This window comes from Eucyclogobius newberryi, unplaced genomic scaffold (assembly GCF_026437365.1).
Source record: "Eucyclogobius newberryi isolate DKJ021-1_F unplaced genomic scaffold, fEucNew1.0.hap1 SCAF_3, whole genome shotgun sequence".
Classification (NCBI taxonomy): Eukaryota; Metazoa; Chordata; class Actinopteri; order Gobiiformes; family Gobiidae; genus Eucyclogobius; species Eucyclogobius newberryi.
The window spans coordinates 41051109-41075061 of NW_027315945.1; the positions used below are offsets into that span (position 1 = coordinate 41051109).

The 23953-nt window shown below is 55.0% G+C and overlaps 1 protein-coding gene across 1 annotated transcript; it reads right to left on the reverse strand.

The window, feature by feature from the left end:
* Window positions 1-5011: 5011 nt before the first annotated feature.
* LOC140374622 (uncharacterized) lies at window positions 5012-22317 on the reverse strand. The gene is made up of 3 exons (XM_072461550.1): window positions 22095-22317; window positions 16103-17098; window positions 5012-5400 (listed from the first exon to the last, which is right to left on the reverse strand). The coding sequence occupies exons 1-3, from the start codon at window positions 22315-22317 to the stop codon at window positions 5012-5014; spliced, it is 1608 nt and encodes a 535-aa protein (XP_072317651.1).
* Between the last annotated feature and the right edge of the window lie 1636 nt (window positions 22318-23953).

Sequence of the window (23953 nt, forward strand, 5' to 3'; positions counted from 1 at the left end):
TCTGAGTGTTGCCATGGTGTAAACGTAGTGACCTGCAGGTGACCTCTGAGTGTTGCCATGGTGTAAACGTGGTGACCTGCAGGTGACCTCTGAGTGTTGCCATGGTGTAAACGTAGTGACCTGCAGGTGACCTCTGAGTGTAGCCATGGTGTAAACGTAGTGACCTGCAGGTGACCTCTGAGTGTTGCCATGGTGTAAACGTGGTGACCTGCAGGTGACCTCTGAGTGTTGCCATGGTGTAAACGTGGTGACCTGCAGGTGACCTCTGAGTGTTGCCATGGTGTAAACGTAGTGACCTGCAGGTGACCTCTGAGTGTTGCCATGGTGTAAACGTGGTGACCTGCAGGTGACCTCTGAGTGTTGCCATGGTGTAAACGTAGTGACCTGCAGGTGACCTCTGAGTTTTGCCATGGTGTTAACGTAGTGACCTGCAGATGACCTCTGAGTGTTGCCATGGTGTTAACGTAGTGACCTGCAGGTGACCTCTGAGTGTTGCGATGGTGTAAACGTAGTGACCTGCAGGTGACCTCTGAGTGTTGCCATGGTGTAAACGTAGTGACCTGCAGGTGACCTCTGAGTGTTGCCATGGTGTTAACGTGGTGACCTGCAGATGACCTCTGAGTGTTGCCATGGTGTTAACGTGGTGACCTGCAGATGACCTCTGAGTGTTGCCATGGTGTTAACGTAGTGACCTGCAGATGACCTCTGAGTGTTGCCATGGTGTTAACGTAGTGACCTGCAGGTGACCTCTGAGTGTTTCCATGGTGTAAACGTAGTGACCTGCAGGTGACCTCTGAGTGTTGCCATGGTGTAAACTTGGTGACCTGCAGGTGACTTCTGAGTGTTGCCATGGTGTAAACGTAGTGACCTGCAGGTGACCTCTGAGTGTTGCCATGGTGTAAACGTGGTGACCTGCAGGTGACCTCTGAGTGTTGCCATGGTGTAAACGTAGTGACCTGCAGGTGACCTCTGAGTGTTGCCATGGTGTAAACGTAGTGACCTGCAGGTGACCTCTGAGTGTTGCCATGCTGTAAACGTACTGACCTGCAGGTGACCTCTGAGTGTTGCCATGGTGTAAACTTGGTGACCTGCAGGTGACTTCTGAGTGTTGCCATGGTGTAAACGTAGTGACCTGCAGGTGACCTCTGAGTGTTGCCATGGTGTAAACGTGGTGACCTGCAGGTGACCTCTGAGTGTTGCCATGGTGTAAACGTAGTGACCTGCAGGTGACCTCTGAGTGTTGCCATGGTGTAAACGTGGTGACCTGCAGGTGACCTCTGAGTGTTGCCATGGTGTAAACGTGGTGACCTGCAGGTGACCTCTGAGTGTTGCCATGGTGTTAACGTAGTGACCTGCAGATGACCTGAGTGTTGCCATGGTGTAAACGTGGTGACCTGCAGGTGACCTCTGAGTGTTGCCATGGTGTAAACGTGGTGACCTGCAGGTGACCTCTGAGTGTTGCCATGGTGTAAACGTAGTGACCTGCAGATGACCTCTGAGTGTTGCCATGGTGTAAACGTGGTGACCTGCAGGTGACCTCTGAGTGTTTCCATGGTGTAAACGTAGTGACCTGCAGGTGACCTCTGAGTGTTGCCATGGTGTAAACTTGGTGACCTGCAGGTGACTTCTGAGTGTTGCCATGGTGTAAACGTAGTGACCTGCAGGTGACCTCTGAGTGTTGCCATGGTGTAAACGTGGTGACCTGCAGGTGACCTCTGAGTGTTGCCATGGTGTAAACGTAGTGACCTGCAGGTGACCTCTGAGTGTAGCCATGGTGTAAACGTAGTGACCTGCAGGTGACCTCTGAGTGTTGCCATGGTGTAAACGTGGTGACCTGCAGGTGACCTCTGAGTGTTGCCATGGTGTAAACGTGGTGACCTGCAGGTGACCTCTGAGTGTTGCCATGGTGTAAACGTAGTGACCTGCAGGTGACCTCTGAGTGTTGCCATGGTGTAAACGTAGTGACCTGCAGGTGACCTCTGAGTGTTGCCATGGTGTAAACGTGGTGACCTGCAGGTGACCTCTGAGTGTTGCCATGGTGTAAACGTAGTGACCTGCAGGTGACCTCTGAGTGTTGCCATGGTGTTAACGTAGTGACCTGCAGATGACCTCTGAGTGTTGCCATGGTGTTAACGTAGTGACCTGCAGGTGACCTCTGAGTGTTGCCATGGTGTAAACGTAGTGACCTGCAGGTGACCTCTGAGTGTTGCCATGGTGTAAACGTAGTGACCTGCAGGTGACCTCTGAGTGTTGCCATGGTGTTAACGTGGTGACCTGCAGATGACCTCTGAGTGTTGCCATGGTGTTAACGTGGTGACCTGCAGATGACCTCTGAGTGTTGCCATGGTGTTAACGTAGTGACCTGCAGATGACCTCTGAGTGTTGCCATGGTGTTAACGTAGTGACCTGCAGGTGACCTCTGAGTGTTTCCATGGTGTAAACGTAGTGACCTGCAGGTGACCTCTGAGTGTTGCCATGGTGTAAACTTGGTGACCTGCAGGTGACTTCTGAGTGTTGCCATGGTGTAAACGTAGTGACCTGCAGGTGACCTCTGAGTGTTGCCATGGTGTAAACGTGGTGACCTGCAGGTGACCTCTGAGTGTTGCCATGGTGTAAACGTAGTGACCTGCAGGTGACCTCTGAGTGTTGCCATGGTGTAAACGTAGTGACCTGCAGGTGACCTCTGAGTGTTGCCATGCTGTAAACGTACTGACCTGCAGGTGACCTCTGAGTGTTGCCATGGTGTAAACTTGGTGACCTGCAGGTGACTTCTGAGTGTTGCCATGGTGTAAACGTAGTGACCTGCAGGTGACCTCTGAGTGTTGCCATGGTGTAAACGTGGTGACCTGCAGGTGACCTCTGAGTGTTGCCATGGTGTAAACGTAGTGACCTGCAGGTGACCTCTGAGTGTTGCCATGGTGTAAACGTGGTGACCTGCAGGTGACCTCTGAGTGTTGCCATGGTGTAAACGTGGTGACCTGCAGGTGACCTCTGAGTGTTGCCATGGTGTAAACGTGGTGACCTGCAGGTGACCTCTGAGTGTTGCCATGGTGTTAACGTAGTGACCTGCAGATGACCTGAGTGTTGCCATGGTGTAAACGTGGTGACCTGCAGGTGACCTCTGAGTGTAGCCATGGTGTAAACGTAGTGACCTGCAGGTGACCTCTGAGTGTTGCCATGGTGTAAACGTAGTGACCTGCAGGTGACCTCTGAGTGTTGCCATGGTGTAAACGTAGTGACCTGCAGATGACCTCTGAGTGTTGCCATGGTGTTAACGTAGTGACCTGCAGGTGACCTCTGAGTGTTGCCATGGTGTAAACGTAGTGACCTGCAGGTGACCTCTGAGTGTTGCCATGGTGACGGGAGAGTTATGACGTCTCTGCAGAAAGGGACATTTCTTTTGAATGTTGGAAAACACGTTTCTCATCGAGCGAATAGTTTTGGATTAAAATAAAGTGTTATTTTCTCTCCAAAGACAAAAGGCTCAAACGATAAAAAGACTTTGTCTTTTTTAGGAAACGATCATGTGACGCAGACGATGTTCATTTCACCGTTTATAGCTCGTCTTGTCAATCATTTTACTTTAACTATTTGACCTGATGTTAATGGATTTATTATTCCGGATCTTTCTCTCTGATCAGCTGATTCAGACCCCCTCAGGTCCAGGAGAGAAGACCCCCTCAGGTTCATCAGAGGAGAGAAGACCCCCTCAGGTCCATCAGAGGAGAGAAGACCCCCTCAGGTCCATCAGAGGAGAGAAGACCCCCTCAGGTCCAGGAGAGAAGACCCCCTCAGGTCCAGGAGAGAAGACCCCCTCAGGTCCATCAGAGGAGAGAAGACCCCCTCAGGTCCATCAGAGAGAGGAGAGAAGACCCCCTCAGGTCCATCAGGTCCTAGTAAAAATACTACACTACAGTACTTGTGCTAGTACAAACACTACAGTACTTGTGCTAGTACAAACACTACAGTACTTGCGCTAGTACAAACACTACAGTACTTGTGCTAGTACAAACACTACAGTACTTGCGCTAGTACAAACACTACAGTACTTGTGCTAGTACAAATACTACAGTACTTGTGCTAGTACAAACACTACAGTACTTGCGCTAGTACAAACACTACAGTACTTGCGCTAGTACAAACACTACAGTACTTGTGCTAGTACAAACACTACAGTACTTGTGCTAGTACAAACACTACAGTACTTGTGCTAGTACAAATACTACAGTACTTGTGCTAGTACAAATACTACAGTACTTGTGCTAGTACAAATACTACAGTACTTGTGCTAGTACAAACACTACAGTACTTGTGCTAGTAAGAATCCCCTACATAAATGAGCCGATAAAGTGAGGTCAGGTAAAGTGAGCCACATGGTCAGGTAAAGTGAGCCACATGGTCAGGTTAAGTGAGCCACATGGTCAGGTAAAGTGAGCCACATGGTCAGGTAAAGTGAGCCACATGGTCAGGTTAAGTGAGCCACATGGTCAGGTAAAGTGAGCCACATGGTCAGCTCCTTTGGCAGAAGGAAAAAAGAATCACAAAGAAATGGACAAAACATCACCAACGATCAAGGACTGGGTTGAGAGAGGGACAGACATCAGGCAAATGGAAAAAATGACATTCAGACTTCATTTGAAAATAGACAGATTTTATTTTAAACGTGATCCTCTTTGTCTCATCTTCACCTGAACACATCACCTGAGATGGAGCCCCGCCCCCTCTACTTCTTTGGTGTTTTATGGCGGTTGGTATCCATAGTTACGTTAGCGCCACCTACTGTTGTTTTTAATGGCACCATCATCCATGTCCTCATCCTCACTATTATCAATAAATATTCCCTAGCATTCCGTTGTTGGGGCGTGGCCGCTGCTAGCGAATTCATATTTCTTATAAAAAAAAATATAAATCTTAAAGTCAGTTGGGAACTTTGTTTTTCAAGTTTTGGCGCCACAAATATTTTAAGAAATAGTATTTTTTTTCAGTCATTATTCATGTGTTTTCTGTTGCGTCACATTGTACTTTTACTCATCCTGATCAAATCTAAATCGTCTTCAGCTGGACGGGCCGCCAGACGGGCCGCTGGACGGGGCGCGGGACGGGCCGCTGGACGGGACGGGCCAGACGGGCCGCGGGACGAGCCGTGGGACGGGCCGCTGGACGGGGCGCGGGACGGGCCAGACGGGCCGCGGGACGAGCCGTGGGACGGGCCGCTGGACGGGGCGCGGGACAGGCTGCCGGACGGGCCAGACGGGCCGCGGGACGAGCCGTGGGACGGGCCGCGGGACGAGTTGCGGGACGGGCCGCCAGACGGGGCGCGGGACGGGCCGCCGGAAGTTCCGTTGTGAGTTTTCACGTGTGCATAGAGATTGTTCCGGAAAGTGAAAACCTTGTCGCAGACTCAACAGCTGTAAGGTTTCTCTCCGGTGTGCAGCCTCCTGTGCTCCAAGAGGTAGCGCTTGTCTCGGAAAAATTTGTGGCAAATTTCACAGTGATGGATCTTCTCCCTCCTGTCGTCGCTCTCCTCCCTCCTGTCGTCGCTCTCCCCCCTCTTGTCGTCGCTCTCCTCCCTCCTGTCGTCGCTCTCCTCCCTCCTGTCGTCGCTCTCCTCCCTCCTGTCGTCGCCGTCGCTCTCCCTCCTGTCGTCGCTCTCCTCCCTCCTGTCGTCGCTCTTCTCTCTTCTCCCTCCTGTCGTCGCTCTTCTCCCTCCTGTCGTCGCTCTCCTCCCTCCTGTCGTCGCTCTCCTCCCTCCTGTCGTCGCTCTCCTCCCTCCTGTCGTCGCTCTCCCCCCTCCTGTCGTCGCTCTCCCCCCTCCTGTCGTCGCTCTCCACCCTCCTGTCGCCGCTCTCCTCCCTTCTGTCGTCGCTCTCCTCCCTCCTGTCGTCGCTCTCCCTCCTGTCGTTGCTCTCCCTCCTGTCGTTGCTCTCCCCCCTATTGTCGTCGCTCTCCCCCCTTCTGTCGTCGCTCTCCCCCCTCCTGTCGTCGCTCTCCTCCCTCCTGTCGTCGCTCTTCTCCCTCCTGTCGTCGCTCTCCTCCCTCCTGTCGTCGCTCTCCTCCCTCCTGTCGTCGCTCTCCCCCCTCCTGTCGTCGCTCTCCCCCCTCCTGTCGTCGCTCTCCTCCCTCCTGTCGTCGCTCTTCTCCCTCTTGTCGTCGCTCTCCCCCCTCCTGTCGTCGCTCTTCTCCCTCCTGTCGTCGCTCTTCTCCCTCCTGTCGTCGCTCTCCTCCCTCCTGTCGTCGCTCTCCCTCCTGTCGTCGCTCTCCTCCCTCCTGTCGTCGCTCTCCCTCCTGTCGTCGCTCTCCTCCCTCCTGTCGTCGCTCTCCCTCCTGTCGTCGCTCTCCCCCCTCTTGTCGTCGCTCTCCCCCTCTTGTCGTCGCTCTTCTCCCTCCTGTCGTCGCTCTCCTCCCTCCTGTCGTCGCTCTCCCTCCTGTCGTCGCTCTCCCCCCTCTTGTCGTCGCTCTCCTCCCTCCTGTCGTCGCTCTTCTCCCTCCTGTCGTCGCTCTTCTCCCTCCTGTCGTCGCTCTCCTCCCTCCTGTCGTCGCTCTCCCCCCTCCTGTCGTCGCTCTCCTCCCTCCTGTCGTCGCTCTCCTCCCTCCTGTCGTCGCTCTCCCCCCTCCTGTCGTCGCTCTCCTCCCTCCTGTCGTCGCTCTTCTCCCTCCTGTCGTCGCTCTTCTCCCTCCTGTCGTCGCTCTTCTCCCTCCTGTCGTCGCTCTCCCCCCTCCTGTCGTCGCTCTTCTCCCTCCTGTCGTCGCTCTCCCCCCTCCTGTCGTCGCTCTCCTCCCTCCTGTCGTCGCTCTCCTCCCTCCTGTCGTCGCTCTCCCCCCTCCTGTCGTCGCTCTTCTCCCTCCTGTCGTCGCTCTCCCCCCTCTTGTCGTCGCTCTTCTCCCTCTTGTCGTCGCTCTCCCCCCTCCTGTCGTCGCTCTTCTCCCTCCTGTCGTCGCTCTCCTCCCTCCTGTCGTCGCTCTCCCTCCTGTCGTCGCTCTTCTCCCTCCTGTCGTCGCTCTCCCCCCTCCTGTCGTCGCTCTCCTCCCTCCTATCGTCACTCTTCTCCCTCCTGTCGTCGCTCTCCCCCCTCCTGTCGTCGCTCTTCTCCCTCCTGTCGTCGCTCTCCCCCCTCCTGTCGTCGCTCTCCTCCCTTCTGTCGTCGCTCTCCTCCCTCCTGTCGTCGCTCTTCTCCCTCCTGTCGTCGCTCTCCCCCCTCCTGTCGTCGCTCTTCTCCCTCCTGTCGTCGCTCTCCTCCCTCCTGTCGTCGCTCTCCCTCCTGTCGTCGCTCTCCCCCCTCCTGTCGTCGCTCTTCTCCCTCCTGTCGTCGCTCTCCCCCCTCCTGTCGTCGCTCTTCTCCCTCCTGTCGTCGCTCTCCTCCCTCCTGTCGTCGCTCTCCCTCCTGTCGTCGCTCTCCTCCCTCCTGTCGTCGCTCTCCTCCCTCCTGTCGTCGCTCTCCCTCCTGTCGTCGCTCTCCTCCCTCCTGTCGTCGCTCTCCCTCCTGTCGTCGCTCTCCCTCCTGTCGTCGCTCTCCTCCCTCCTGTCGTCGCTCTCCCTCCTGTCGTCGCTCTCCCCCCTCTTGTCGTCGCTCTCCCCCCTCTTGTCGTCGCTCTTCTCCCTCCTGTCGTCGCCGTCGCTCTCCCTCCTGTCGTTGCTCTCCCTCCTGTCGTCGCTCTCCTCCCTCCTGTCGTCGCTCTTCTCCCTCCTGTCGTCGCTCTTCTCCCTCCTGTGGTCGCTCTTCTCCCTCTTGTCGTCGCTCTCCTCCCTCCTGTCGTCGCTCTCCTCCCTCCTGTCGTCGCTCTCCCTCCTGTCGTCGCTCTCCCCCCTCTTGTCGTCGCTCTTCTCCCTCCTGTCGTCGCTCTCCTCCCTCCTGTCGTCACTCTCCCTCCTGTCGTCGCTCTCCCCCCTCTTGTCGTCGCTCTTCTCCCTCCTGTCGTCGCTCTTCTCCCTCCTGTCGTCGCTCTCCCCCCTCTTGTCGTCGCTCTTCTCCCTCCTGTCGTCGCTCTTCTCCCTCCTTTCGTCGCTCTCCCCCCTTCTGTCGTCGCTCTCCTCCCTCCTGTCGTCGCTCTCCCTCCTGTCGTCGCTCTCCCCCCTCTTGTCGTCGCTCTCCCCCCTCCTGTCGGCGCTCTTCTCCCTCCTGTCGTCGCTCTTCTCCCTCCTGTCGTCGCTCTTCTCCCTCCTGTCGTCGCTCTCCCCCCTCCTGTCGTCGCTCTTCTCCCTCCTGTCGTCGCTCTCCCCCCTCCTGTCGTCGCTCTCCCCCCTCCTGTCGTCGCTCTTCTCCCTCCTGTCGTCGCTCTCCTCCCTCCTGTCGTCGCTCTCCTCCCTCCTGTCGTCGCTCTCCTCCCTCCTGTCGTCGCTCTCCCTCCTGTCGTCGCTCTCCTCCCTCCTGTCGTCGCTCTCCCTCCTGTCGTCGCTCTCCCTCCTGTCGTCGCTCTCCTCCCTCCTGTCGTCGCTCTCCCTCCTGTCGTCGCTCTCCCCCCTCTTGTCGTCGCTCTCCCCCCTCTTGTCGTCGCTCTTCTCCCTCCTGTCGTCGCCGTCGCTCTCCCTCCTGTCGTTGCTCTCCCTCCTGTCGTCGCTCTCCTCCCTCCTGTCGTCGCTCTTCTCCCTCCTGTCGTCGCTCTTCTCCCTCCTGTGGTCGCTCTTCTCCCTCTTGTCGTCGCTCTCCTCCCTCCTGTCGTCGCTCTCCTCCCTCCTGTCGTCGCTCTCCCTCCTGTCGTCGCTCTCCCCCCTCTTGTCGTCGCTCTCCTCCCTCCTGTCGTCGCTCTCCCTCCTGTCGTCGCTCTCCCCCCTCTTGTCGTCGCTCTCCCCCTCTTGTCGTCGCTCTTCTCCCTCCTGTCGTCGCTCTCCTCCCTCCTGTCGTCGCTCTCCCTCCTGTCGTCGCTCTCCCCCCTCTTGTCGTCGCTCTCCTCCCTCCTGTCGTCGCTCTTCTCCCTCCTGTCGTCGCTCTTCTCCCTCCTGTCGTCGCTCTTCTCCCTCCTGTCGTCGCTCTCCCCCCTCCTGTCGTCGCTCTCCTCCCTCCTGTCGTCGCTCTTCTCCCTCCTGTCGTCGCTCTCCCCCCTCCTGTCGTCGCTCTCCTCCCTCCTGTCGTCGCTCTTCTCCCTCCTGTCGTCGCTCTTCTCCCTCCTGTCGTCGCTCTTCTCCCTCCTGTCGTCGCTCTCCCCCCTCCTGTCGTCGCTCTTCTCCCTCCTGTCGTCGCTCTCCCCCCTCCTGTCGTCGCTCTCCTCCCTCCTGTCGTCGCTCTCCTCCCTCCTGTCGTCGCTCTCCCCCCTCCTGTCGTCGCTCTTCTCCCTCCTGTCGTCGCTCTCCCCCCTCTTGTCGTCGCTCTTCTCCCTCTTGTCGTCGCTCTCCCCCCTCCTGTCGTCGCTCTTCTCCCTCCTGTCGTCGCTCTCCTCCCTCCTGTCGTCGCTCTCCCTCCTGTCGTCGCTCTTCTCCCTCCTGTCGTCGCTCTCCCCCCTCCTGTCGTCGCTCTCCTCCCTCCTATCGTCACTCTTCTCCCTCCTGTCGTCGCTCTCCCCCCTCCTGTCGTCGCTCTTCTCCCTCCTGTCGTCGCTCTCCCCCCTCCTGTCGTCGCTCTCCTCCCTTCTGTCGTCGCTCTCCTCCCTCCTGTCGTCGCTCTCCCCCCTCCTGTCGTCGCTCTTCTCCCTCCTGTCGTCGCTCTCCCCCCTCCTGTCGTCGCTCTTCTCCCTCCTGTCGTCGCTCTCCTCCCTCCTGTCGTCGCTCTCCCTCCTGTCGTCGCTCTCCTCCCTCCTGTCGTCGCTCTCCTCCCTCCTGTCGTCGCTCTCCCTCCTGTCGTCGCTCTCCTCCCTCCTGTCGTCGCTCTCCCTCCTGTCGTCGCTCTCCCTCCTGTCGTCGCTCTCCTCCCTCCTGTCGTCGCTCTCCCTCCTGTCGTCGCTCTCCCCCCTCTTGTCGTCGCTCTCCCCCCTCTTGTCGTCGCTCTTCTCCCTCCTGTCGTCGCCGTCGCTCTCCCTCCTGTCGTTGCTCTCCCTCCTGTCGTCGCTCTCCTCCCTCCTGTCGTCGCTCTTCTCCCTCCTGTCGTCGCTCTTCTCCCTCCTGTGGTCGCTCTTCTCCCTCTTGTCGTCGCTCTCCTCCCTCCTGTCGTCGCTCTCCTCCCTCCTGTCGTCGCTCTCCCTCCTGTCGTCGCTCTCCCCCCTCTTGTCGTCGCTCTTCTCCCTCCTGTCGTCGCTCTCCTCCCTCCTGTCGTCACTCTCCCTCCTGTCGTCGCTCTCCCCCCTCTTGTCGTCGCTCTTCTCCCTCCTGTCGTCGCTCTTCTCCCTCCTGTCGTCGCTCTCCCCCCTCTTGTCGTCGCTCTTCTCCCTCCTGTCGTCGCTCTTCTCCCTCCTTTCGTCGCTCTCCCCCCTTCTGTCGTCGCTCTCCTCCCTCCTGTCGTCGCTCTCCCTCCTGTCGTCGCTCTCCCCCCTCTTGTCGTCGCTCTCCCCCCTCCTGTCGGCGCTCTTCTCCCTCCTGTCGTCGCTCTTCTCCCTCCTGTCGTCGCTCTTCTCCCTCCTGTCGTCGCTCTCCCCCCTCCTGTCGTCGCTCTCCTCCCTCCTGTCGTCGCTCTCCCCCCTCCTGTCGTCGCTCTCCTCCCTCCTGTCGTCGCTCTTCTCCCTCCTGTCGTCGCTCTCCTCCCTCCTGTCGTCGCTCTCCTCCCTCCTGTCGTCGCTCTCCTCCCTCCTGTCGTCGCTCTCCTCCCTCCTGTCGTCGCTCTTCTCCCTCCTGTCGTCGCTCTTCTCCCTCCTGTCGTCGCTCTTCTCCCTCCTGTCGTCGCTCTCCCCCCTCCTGTCGTCGCTCTCCCCCCTCCTGTCGTCGCTCTCCTCCCTCCTGTCGTCGCTCTCCTCCCTCCTGTCGTCGCTCTTCTCCCTCCTGTCGTCGCTCTCCCCCCTCCTGTCGTCGCTCTCCTCCCTCCTGTCGTCGCTCTCCCCCCTCCTGTCGTCGCTCTCCTCCCTCCTGTCGTCGCTCTCCCCCCTCCTGTCGTCGCTCTCCTCCCTTCTGTCGTCGCTCTCCTCCCTCCTGTCGTCGCTCTCCCCCCTCCTGTCGGCGCTCTTCTCCCTCCTGTCGTCGCTCTTCTCCCTCCTGTCGTCGCTCTTCTCCCTCCTGTCGTCGCTCTCCCCCCTCCTGTCGTCGCTCTTCTCCCTCCTGTCGTCGCTCTCCCCCCTCCTGTCGTCGCTCTCCCCCCTCCTGTCGTCGCTCTTCTCCCTCCTGTCGTCGCTCTCCTCCCTCCTGTCGTCGCTCTCCTCCCTCCTGTCGTCGCTCTCCTCCCTCCTGTCGTCGCTCTCCCTCCTGTCGTCGCTCTCCTCCCTCCTGTCGTCGCTCTCCCTCCTGTCGTCGCTCTCCCTCCTGTCGTCGCTCTCCTCCCTCCTGTCGTCGCTCTCCCTCCTGTCGTCGCTCTCCCCCCTCTTGTCGTCGCTCTCCCCCCTCTTGTCGTCGCTCTTCTCCCTCCTGTCGTCGCCGTCGCTCTCCCTCCTGTCGTTGCTCTCCCTCCTGTCGTCGCTCTCCTCCCTCCTGTCGTCGCTCTTCTCCCTCCTGTCGTCGCTCTTCTCCCTCCTGTGGTCGCTCTTCTCCCTCTTGTCGTCGCTCTCCTCCCTCCTGTCGTCGCTCTCCTCCCTCCTGTCGTCGCTCTCCCTCCTGTCGTCGCTCTCCCCCCTCTTGTCGTCGCTCTCCTCCCTCCTGTCGTCGCTCTCCCTCCTGTCGTCGCTCTCCCCCCTCTTGTCGTCGCTCTCCCCCTCTTGTCGTCGCTCTTCTCCCTCCTGTCGTCGCTCTCCTCCCTCCTGTCGTCGCTCTCCCTCCTGTCGTCGCTCTCCCCCCTCTTGTCGTCGCTCTCCTCCCTCCTGTCGTCGCTCTTCTCCCTCCTGTCGTCGCTCTTCTCCCTCCTGTCGTCGCTCTTCTCCCTCCTGTCGTCGCTCTCCCCCCTCCTGTCGTCGCTCTCCTCCCTCCTGTCGTCGCTCTTCTCCCTCCTGTCGTCGCTCTCCCCCCTCCTGTCGTCGCTCTCCTCCCTCCTGTCGTCGCTCTTCTCCCTCCTGTCGTCGCTCTTCTCCCTCCTGTCGTCGCTCTTCTCCCTCCTGTCGTCGCTCTCCCCCCTCCTGTCGTCGCTCTTCTCCCTCCTGTCGTCGCTCTCCCCCCTCCTGTCGTCGCTCTCCTCCCTCCTGTCGTCGCTCTCCTCCCTCCTGTCGTCGCTCTCCCCCCTCCTGTCGTCGCTCTTCTCCCTCCTGTCGTCGCTCTCCCCCCTCTTGTCGTCGCTCTTCTCCCTCTTGTCGTCGCTCTCCCCCCTCCTGTCGTCGCTCTTCTCCCTCCTGTCGTCGCTCTCCTCCCTCCTGTCGTCGCTCTCCCTCCTGTCGTCGCTCTTCTCCCTCCTGTCGTCGCTCTCCCCCCTCCTGTCGTCGCTCTCCTCCCTCCTATCGTCACTCTTCTCCCTCCTGTCGTCGCTCTCCCCCCTCCTGTCGTCGCTCTTCTCCCTCCTGTCGTCGCTCTCCCCCCTCCTGTCGTCGCTCTCCTCCCTTCTGTCGTCGCTCTCCTCCCTCCTGTCGTCGCTCTCCCCCCTCCTGTCGTCGCTCTTCTCCCTCCTGTCGTCGCTCTCCCCCCTCCTGTCGTCGCTCTTCTCCCTCCTGTCGTCGCTCTCCTCCCTCCTGTCGTCGCTCTCCCTCCTGTCGTCGCTCTCCTCCCTCCTGTCGTCGCTCTCCTCCCTCCTGTCGTCGCTCTCCCTCCTGTCGTCGCTCTCCTCCCTCCTGTCGTCGCTCTCCCTCCTGTCGTCGCTCTCCCTCCTGTCGTCGCTCTCCTCCCTCCTGTCGTCGCTCTCCCTCCTGTCGTCGCTCTCCCCCCTCTTGTCGTCGCTCTCCCCCCTCTTGTCGTCGCTCTTCTCCCTCCTGTCGTCGCCGTCGCTCTCCCTCCTGTCGTTGCTCTCCCTCCTGTCGTCGCTCTCCTCCCTCCTGTCGTCGCTCTTCTCCCTCCTGTCGTCGCTCTTCTCCCTCCTGTGGTCGCTCTTCTCCCTCTTGTCGTCGCTCTCCTCCCTCCTGTCGTCGCTCTCCTCCCTCCTGTCGTCGCTCTCCCTCCTGTCGTCGCTCTCCCCCCTCTTGTCGTCGCTCTTCTCCCTCCTGTCGTCGCTCTCCTCCCTCCTGTCGTCACTCTCCCTCCTGTCGTCGCTCTCCCCCCTCTTGTCGTCGCTCTTCTCCCTCCTGTCGTCGCTCTTCTCCCTCCTGTCGTCGCTCTCCCCCCTCTTGTCGTCGCTCTTCTCCCTCCTGTCGTCGCTCTTCTCCCTCCTTTCGTCGCTCTCCCCCCTTCTGTCGTCGCTCTCCTCCCTCCTGTCGTCGCTCTCCCTCCTGTCGTCGCTCTCCCCCCTCTTGTCGTCGCTCTCCCCCCTCCTGTCGGCGCTCTTCTCCCTCCTGTCGTCGCTCTTCTCCCTCCTGTCGTCGCTCTTCTCCCTCCTGTCGTCGCTCTCCCCCCTCCTGTCGTCGCTCTCCTCCCTCCTGTCGTCGCTCTCCCCCCTCCTGTCGTCGCTCTCCTCCCTCCTGTCGTCGCTCTTCTCCCTCCTGTCGTCGCTCTCCTCCCTCCTGTCGTCGCTCTCCTCCCTCCTGTCGTCGCTCTCCTCCCTCCTGTCGTCGCTCTTCTCCCTCCTGTCGTCGCTCTTCTCCCTCCTGTCGTCGCTCTTCTCCCTCCTGTCGTCGCTCTCCCCCCTCCTGTCGTCGCTCTCCCCCCTCCTGTCGTCGCTCTCCTCCCTCCTGTCGTCGCTCTCCTCCCTCCTGTCGTCGCTCTTCTCCCTCCTGTCGTCGCTCTCCCCCCTCCTGTCGTCGCTCTCCTCCCTCCTGTCGTCGCTCTCCCCCCTCCTGTCGTCGCTCTCCTCCCTTCTGTCGTCGCTCTCCTCCCTCCTGTCGTCGCTCTCCCCCCTCCTGTCGTCGCTCTTCTCCCTCCTGTCGTCGCTCTCCCCCCTCTTGTCGTCGCTCTCCTCCCTCTTGTCGTCGCTCTCCCCCCTCCTGTCGTCGCTCTCCTCCCTCCTGTCGTCGCTCTTCTCCCTCCTGTCGTCGCTCTCCTCCCTCCTGTCGTCGCTCTTCTCCCTCCTGTCGTCGCTCTTCTCCCTCCTGTCGTCGCTCTCCTCCCTCCTGTCGTCGCTCTCCCTCCTGTCGTCGCTCTTCTCCCTCCTGTCGTCGCTCTTCTCCCTCCTGTCGTCGCTCTTCTCCCTCCTGTCGTCGCTCTTCTCCCTCCTGTCGTCGCTCTCCCCCCTCCTGTCGTCGCTCTTCTCCCTCCTGTCGTCGCTCTTCTCCCTCCTGTCATCGCTCTCCCCCCTCCTGTCGTCGCTCTTCTCCCTCCTGTCGTCGCTCTCCTCCCTTCTGTCGTCGCTCTCCTCCCTCCTGTCGTCGCTCTCCTCCCTCCTGTCGTCGCTCTCCCCCCTCCTGTCGTCGCTCTTCTCCCTCCTGTCGTCGCTCTCCCCCCTCTTGTCGTCGCTCTTCTCCCTCTTGTCGTCGCTCTCCCCCCTCCTGTCGTCGCTCTTCTCCCTCCTATCGTCGCTCTCCTCCCTCCTGTCGTCGCTCTCCCTCCTGTTGTCGCTCTCCTCCCTCCTGTCGTCGCTCTCCCTCCTGTCGTCGCTCTCCTCCCTCCTGTCGTCGCTCTCCCTCCTGTCGTCGCTCTCCTCCCTCCTGTCGTCGCTCTCCCTCCTGTCGTCGCTCTCCCCCCTCTTGTCGTCGCTCTCCCCCCTCTTGTCGTCGCTCTCCCCCCTCTTGTCGTCGCTCTCCCCCCTCTTGTCGTCGCTCTCCCCCCTCTTGTCGTCGCCGTCGCTCTCCCTCCTGTCGTTGCTCTCCCTCCTGTCGTCGCTCTCCTCCCTCCTGTCGTCGCTCTTCTCCCTCCTGTCGTCACTCTTCTCCCTCCTGTCGTCGCTCTCCTCCCTCCTGTCGTCGCTCTCCCTCCTGTCGTCGCTCTTCTCCCTCCTGTGGTCGCTCTTCTCCCTCTTGTCGTCGCTCTTCTCCCTCCTGTCGTCGCTCTCCTCCCTCCTGTCGTCGCTCTCCCTCCTGTCGTCGCTCTCCCCCCTCTTGTCGTCGCTCTTCTCCCTCCTGTCGTCGCTCTCCTCCCTCCTGTCGTCGCTCTCCCTCCTGTCGTCGCTCTCCCCCCTCTTGTCGTCGCTCTTCTCCCTCCTGTCGTCGCTCTTCTCCCTCCTGTCGTCGCTCTCCCCCCTCTTGTCGTCGCTCTTCTCCCTCCTGTCGTCGCTCTTCTCCCTCCTGTCGTCGCTCTCCCCCCTTCTGTCGTCGCTCTCCTCCCTCCTGTCGTCGCTCTCCCTCCTGTCGTCGCTCTCCCCCCTCTTGTCGTCGCTCTCCTCCCTCCTGTCGTCGCTCTTCTCCCTCCTGTCGTCGCTCTTCTCCCTCCTGTCGTCGCTCTTCTCCCTCCTGTCGTCGCTCTTCTCCCTCCTGTCGTCGCTCTTCTCCCTCCTGTCGTCGCTCTCCCCCCTCCTGTCGTCGCTCTTCTCCCTCCTGTCGTCGCTCTCCCCCCTCCTGTCGTCGCTCTCCCCCCTCCTGTCGTCGCTCTTCTCCCTCCTGTCGTCGCTCTCCCCCCTGTCGTCGCTCTCCCCCCTCTTGTCGTCGCTCTTCTCCCTCTTGTCGTCGCTCTCCCCCCTCCTGTCGTCGCTCTTCTCCCTCCTGTCGTCGCTCTTCTCCCTCCTGTCGTCGCTCTCCTCCCTCCTGTCGTCGCTCTCCTCCCTCCTGTCGTCGCTCTCCCTCCTGTCGTCGCTCTCCCCCCTCTTGTCGTCGCTCTTCTCCCTCCTGTTGTCGCTCTTCTCCCTCCTGTCGTCGCTCTTCTCCCTCCTGTCGTCGCTCTTCTCCCTCCTGTCGTCGCTCTTCTCCCTCCTGTCGTCGCTCTCCCCCCTCCTGTCGTCGCTCTCCTCCCTCCTGTCGTCGCTCTTCTCCCTCCTGTCGTCGCCGTCGCTCTCCCTCCTGTCGTCGCTCTCCTCCCTCCTGTCGTCGCTCTCCCTCCTGTCGTCGCTCTCCCCCCTCTTGTCGTCGCTCTTCTCCCTCCTGTCGTCGCTCTTCTCCCTCCTGTCGTCGCTCTTCTCCCTCCTGTCGTCGCTCTTCTCCCTCCTGTCGTCGCTCTCCCCCCTCCTGTCGTCGCTCTCCTCCCTCCTGTCGTCGCTCTTCTCCCTCCTGTCGTCACCGTCGCTCTCCCTCCTGTCGTCGCTCTCCCCCCTGTCGTCGCTCTCCCCCCTCCCGTCGTCGCTCTTCTTGCTCGTGTGTTTACTCTTCACGTGTCTCAGAAGCTCGCTCTGGAACCGGAACCTTCTCTGGCAGGCCGGACACGTCAGGTGCTTGTGCCGAGACTCCAGCTTCTTCTGGATTTTGCTCCTGAAGGAAAACGTCTCGTCGTGAAAGCAGCGCTTGTGCTTCCTCAGGTTCCCGTGGGTGGAGAAGGTCTTGTTGCACTGGAAGCACGTCAGCCGGTCCTCGCGAAAAGGCGGAGGACACGTCTGGGCGCTCGGCGTGTTGGGCCCCGGGTCCTCGCAGCCCGAGGGCCGTTTCGGCGTGTTGGGCCCCGGGTCCTCGCAGCCAGAGGGCCGTTTCCTCAGGTGGATCTCCATGTGGCGCTCCAGATGGTTCTTGGTCTTGAAGTGCGAGCCACATTCCGAACACTCGAAGGCGCGGCTCTCCTCGTGGGCGAACATGTGCCTCTTCAGCGTTGACTTGTGACTGAAGGACTTGTCACAGACGGAGCACCTGAAAGCGTCCCGGGGCGCTCCGCCCGAAGCTCGCGGGACGGTCTTTGGCCCACCGCGTCCCACGTCTCCCGATTGGGACGAGTTCTCCGTCTGTGGGTCGTCTTGGTCCGAGGAGTTCTCCGTCAGCATCTCCACGTCTGAGCGAGCGCTTTTCTCCACGTCTGAGCGAGCGCTTTTCTCCACGTCTGAGCGAGCGCTTTTCTCCACGTCTGAGCGAGCGCTTTTCTCCACGTCTGAGCGAGCGCTTTTCTCCACGTCTGAGCGAGCGCTTTTCTCCACGTCTGAGCGAGCGCTTTTCTCCACGTCTGAGCGAGCGCTTTTCTCCACGTCTGAGCGAGCGCTTTTCTCCACCTCGTCCTCCTTCGACAGGAGCTTCTGTTTCCAGTCGTTGTCTTCAGTGTCGGACGAGTTTTCAGTCACTATTTCCTGATCTGCTTCTGAAAAAAAAAAGAGAAAACATTATATAAGTCATACATTTTTAAATAATTTTACATGTAGAGGCCGAAAAGTTTATCCTTTTATTTATGCTTTTACTCTACTTTCCACCACTGGTTACTCACTGGTCACTCACTGGTCACTCACTGGTCACTGACTCAGCTAAAGCTTTGTTCAGTACTTTCTTCTCTGTAAATTATTGATTAGACGCAAGACGTTTGTGCTCAAAGTTCCTAGTGAGAAACAGAGTTGCACTTATATTACACTCGTTACACTTATTCTACACTTATGCTACACTCGTGCTACACTTATACTACAATAATGCTACACTTATGCTACACTTATGCTACACTCGTGCTAAACTCGTGCTACACTCGTGTTACACTTATATTACACTCGTGCTACACTCATTGTTACACTTATGCTACACTCATGCTACACTCATGCTACACTTATGCTACACTCATGCTACACTTATGCTATACTCGTGCTACACTCGTTACACTTATATTACACTCGTGCTACACTCGTGTTAAACTTATGCTACACTCGTGCTACACTCGTGTTACACTCGTGCTACACTTATGCTACACTAATGCTACACTAGTGCTACACTAATGCTACACTACTGCTACACTCGTGTTACACTCGTGTTACACTCGTGCTACACTCGTGTTACACTTATATTGCACTCGTGTTACACTTATTACACTCGTGCTAGACTCGTGCTACACTTTTGCTACACTCGTGCTACACTTATGCTACACTCGTGCTACACTTATGCTACACTAGTGCTACACTTATGCTACACTCGTGTTAAACTTATATTACAATCGTGCTACACTTATGCTACACTCGTGTTACACTCGTGTTACACTCGTGCTACAATCGTGTTACACTTATATTGCACTCGTGCTACACTTATATTGCACTCGTGCTACACTTATATTGCACTCGTGCTACACTTATATTACACTCGTGTTAAACTAGTGATACACTCGTGTTTAACTTATATTACACTCGTGCTACACTTATGCTACACTCGTGCTACACTTATGCTACACTAGTGCTACACTTATGCTACACTCGTGTTAAACTTATATTACAATCGTGCTACACTTATACTACAATAATGCTACACTTATGCTACACTTATGCTACACTCGTGCTACACTTATACTACAATAATGCTACACTTATGCTACACTTATGCTACACTCGTGCTAAACTCGTGCTACACTCGTGTTACACTTATATTACACTCGTGCTACACTCATTGTTACACTTATGCTACACTCATGCTACACTCATGCTACACTTATGCTACACTCATGCTACACTCATGCTACACTTATGCTATACTCGTGCTACACTTATGCTACACTCGTTACACTTATATTACACTCGTGCTACACTCGTGTTAAACTTATGCTACACTCGTGCTACACTCGTGTTACACTCGTGCTACACTTATGCTACACTAATGCTACACTAGTGCTACACTAATGCTACACTACTGCTACACTCGTGTTACACTCGTGCTACACTCGTGTTACACTTATATTGCACTCGTGTTACACTTATTACACTCGTGCTAGACTCGTGCTACACTTTTGCTACACTCGTGCTACACTTATGCTACACTCGTGCTACACTTATGCTACACTAGTGCTACACTTATGCTACACTCGTGTTAAACTTATATTACAATCGTGCTACACTTATGCTACACTCGTGTTACACTCGTGTTACACTCGTGCTACAATCGTGTTACACTTATATTGCACTCGTGCTACACTTATATTGCACTCGTGCTACACTCGTGCTACACTTATATTGCACTCGTGTTACTTATATTGCACTCGTGCTACACTTGTGTTACACTCGTGCTACACTCGTTGTTACACTTGTGCTACACTCGTGCTACACTCGTGCTACACTTATATTACTCGTGTTACACTCGTGCTACACTTATATTACTCGTGTTACACTCGTGCTACACTTATATTACACTCGTGTTAAACTAGTGATACACTCGTGTTTAACTTATATACACTCGTGCTACACTCGTGCTACACTCGTGCTATACTCGTGCTACACTCCTGCTACACTCGTGCTACACTCCTGCTACACTCCTGCTACACTTATATTACACTCGTGTTACACTCGTGCTACACTTATATTACACTCGTGCTACACTCGTGCCAGACTCGTGCCACACTCGTGCCACACTCGTGCCACACTCGTTACACTTATATTACACTCGTGCTACACTTATGCTACACTCATGCTACACTTGTGCTACACTCGTTACACTTATATTACACTCGTGCTACACTCGTGTTAAACTTATATTACACTCGTGCTACACTTATGCTACACTCGTGCTACACTTATGCTACACTAGTGCTACACTAATGCTACACTACTGCTACACTAATGCTACACTCGTGTTAAACTTATATTACAATCGTGCTACACTTATGCTACACTCGTGCTACACTCGTGTTACACTCGTGCTACACTTATATTGCACTCGTGCTACACTTATATTGCACTCGTGCTACACTTATATTGCACTCGTGCTACACTTATATTGCACTCGTGCTACACTTATATTGCACTCGTGCTACACTCGTGCTACACTTATATTGCACTCGTGTTACTTATATTGCACTCGTGCTACACTCGTGTTACACTCGTGCTACACTCGTTGTTACACTCGTGCTACACTCGTTGTTACACTCGTGCTACACTCGTGCTACACTTATATTACTCGTGTTACACTCGTGCTACACTTATATTACTCGTGTTACACTCGTGCTACACTTATATTACACTCGTGTTAAACTAGTGATACACTCGTGTTTAACTTATATACACTCGTGCTACACTCGTGCTACACTCGTGCTACACTCCTGCTACACTCGTTGTTACACTCCTGCTACACTTATATTACACTCGTGTTACACTTGTGCTACACTTATATTACACTCGTGTTACACTCGTGCTACACTTATATTACACTCGTGTTACACTCGTGCTACACTTATATTACACTCGTGCCACACTCGTGCCACACTCGTGCCACACTCGTGCCACACTCGTGCCACACTCGTTACACTTATATTACACTCATGCTACACTCGTGCTACACTCGTGTTAAACTTATATTACACTCGTGCTACACTTATGCTACACTCGTGCTACACTTATGCTACACTAGTGCTACACTAATGCTACACTACTGCTACACTAATGCTACACTCGTGTTAAACTTATATTACAATCGTGCTACACTTATGCTACACTCGTGTTACACTCGTGTTACACTTGTGCTACACTCGTGCTACACTTATGCTACACTCGTTGTTACACTTATATTACACTCGTGCTACACTTATGCTACACTCGTGCTACACTTATGCTACACTAGTGCTACACTAATGCTACACTACTGCTACACTAATGCTACACTCGTGTTAAACTTATATTACAATCGTGCTACACTTATGCTACACTCGTGCTACACTTATATTGCACTCGTGCTACACTTATATTGCACTCGTGCTACACTTATATTGCACTCGTGCTACACTCGTGCTACACTTATATTGCACTCGTGTTACTTATATTGCACTCGTGCTACACTCGTGTTACACTCGTGCTACACTCGTTGTTACACTCTTGCTACACTTATGCTACACTTATGCTACACTCGTGTTACACTTATATTACACTTGTGCTACACTTACATTGCACTCGTGCTACACTCGTGTTAAACTTATATTGCACTCGTGTTACACTTATTGCACTCGTGTTAAGATTATATTGCACTCGTGTTAAGATTATATTGCACTCGTGCTACACTTATATTGCACTCGTGCTACACTCGTTGTTACACTCGTGCTACACTTATATTGCACTCGTGCTACACTCGTTGTTACACTCGTGCTACACTTATATTACACTTATGCTACACTTATATTGCACTCGTGTTAAGATTATATTGCACTCGTGCTACACTCGTTGTTACACTCGTGCTACACTTATATTACACTTGTGCTACACTTATATTACACTTGTGCTACACTCGTTGTTACACTCGTGCTACACTCGTGCTACACTCATATAAGTGTAGCACGAGTGTAATATAAATGTAACACGAGTGTAGCATAAGTGTAACACGAGTGTAGCATAAGTGTAGCACGAGTGTAGCACGAGTGTAACATGAGTGTAATATTGCACTCGTGCTACACTCGTGTTAAACTTATATTACACTCGTGCTACACTTATATTACACACGTGTGTTGGACGTATGTAAGATGTATGTTAGGCGCGTGTTAGGCGTGTGTTAGGCGCGTGTTAAGCGCGTGTTAGGCGTATGTTAGGCGTATGTTAGGTGTGGGTTGGATGTATGTTAGGCGTATGTTAGGTGTGGGTTGGATGTATGTTAGGTGTATGTTAGGCGTGGGTTAGATGTATGTTAGGTGTATGTTAGGCGTGGGTTAGATGTATGTTAGGCGCGTGGTAGGCGTATGTTAGGCGTATGTTAGGTGTGGGTTGGATGTATGTTAGGTGTATGTTAGGCGTGGGTTAGATGTATGTTAGGTGTATGTTAGGCGTGGGTTAGATGTATGTTAGGCGCGTGGTAGGCGTATGTTAGGCGTATGTTAGGTGTGGGTTGGATGTATGTTAGGCGTATGTTAGGCGTGGGTAAGATGTATGTTAGGCGTATGTTAGGCGTGGGTTAGATGTATGTTAGGCGCGTGTTAGGCGCATGTTAGGCGTGTGTTAAGCGCGTGTTAGGCGTATGTTAGGCGTATGTTAGGTGTGGGTTGGATGTATGTTAGGTGTATGTTAGGCGTGGGTTAGATGTATGTTAGGTGTATGTTAGGCGTGGGTTGGATGTATGTTAGGTGTATGTTAGGCGTGGGTTGGATGTATGTTAGGCGCGTGGTAGGCGTATGTTAGGCATATGTTACACGTGTGTCAGACTTGCTCTGTGCTCTCTTGCGCGGGGCACGTGCGCGCTTCCGTCGGTGGTTTTCTGCCGTAGATGGCGCACTTCCTGCTCCAGCAGCGTCACCGTGGCCTCAAACAACGCCCACATCTCCCGCGCAAAGGCCGCGTGGCGCTCGTTGAACAAAGTGCGCAGCCGCAGTCCCGCAGACACGTCCCGGTCCTCGCGCTGGTGTCGCTCCTGCATCACGACCTCCATGATCACGACCGGCGCCGGTACCGCGACAGCAGCGGTCTCCATGTATCCCGGACCGGAAGAGGCGTGTCTCCCGTTCTAAGCTGTGATCTCGCGTGATCTCCAGGCGCGAGGGAAAAGTGAAGAAAACTTGAAGCTTGAAAACACTTTGTTTCTCCAGAAGCTTCAGATTTACACTTTATGTGTTTAAAAAGTCAAGTGTTCAGTAGAAATAATCATTTGACTGACTAAACACTGACTAAACACTGACTTAACACTGACTAAACACTGACTTAACACTGACTAAACACTGACTTAACACTGACTTAACACTGACTTAACACTGACTTAACACTGACTTAACACTGACTTAACACTGACTTAACACTGACTAAACACTGACTTAACACTGACTAAACACTGACTTAACACTGACTAAACACTGACTTAACACTGACTAAACACTGACTTAACACTGACTTAACACTGACTTAACACTGACTTAACACTGACTAAACACTGACTTAACACTGACTTAACACTGACTATACACTGACTTAACACTGACTTAACACTGACTTAACACTGACTAAACACTGACTTAGCACTGACTTAACACTGACTAAACACTGACTAAACACTGACTTAACACTGACTAAACACTGACTTAACACTGACTATACACTGACTATACACTGACTTAACACTGACTAAACACTGACTTAACACTGACTAAACACTGACTTAACACTGACTTAACACTGACTTAACACTGACTTAACACTGACTAAACACTGACTTAACACTGACTTGACACTGACTTGACACTGACTTAACACTGACTAAACACTGACTTAACACTGACTTAACACTGACTTAACACTGACTAAACACTGACTAAACACTGACTTAACACTGACTTAACACTGACTTAACACTGACTTAACACTGACTAAACACTGACTTAACACTGACTAAACACTGACTAAACACTGACTAAACACTGACTTAACACTGACTAAACACTGACTTAACACTGACTTAACACTGACTTAACACTGACTTAACACTGACTATACACTGACTTAACACTGACTTAACACTGACTTAACACTGACTTAACACTGACTAAACACTGACTTAACACTGACTAAACACTGACTTAACACTGACTTAACACTGACTTAACACTGACTAAACACTGACTTAACACTGACTAAACACTGACTTAACACTGACTAAACACTGACTTAACACTGACTTAACACTGACTTAACACTGACTAAACACTGACTTAACACTGACTTAACACTCACTTAACACTGACTAAACACTGACTTAACACTGACTAAACACTGACTAAACACTGACTTAGCACTGACTTAACACTGACTAAACACTGACTTAACACTGATTAAACACTGACTTAACACTGACTAAACACTGACTTAACACTGACTAAACACTGACTTAACACTGACTATACACTGACTATACACTGACTATACACTGACTTAACACTGACTTAACACTGACTAAACACTGACTTAACACTGACTTAACACTGACTAAACACTGACTTAACACTGACTTAACACTGACTTAACACTGACTAAACACTGACTTAACACTGACTAAACACTGACTTAACACTGACTTG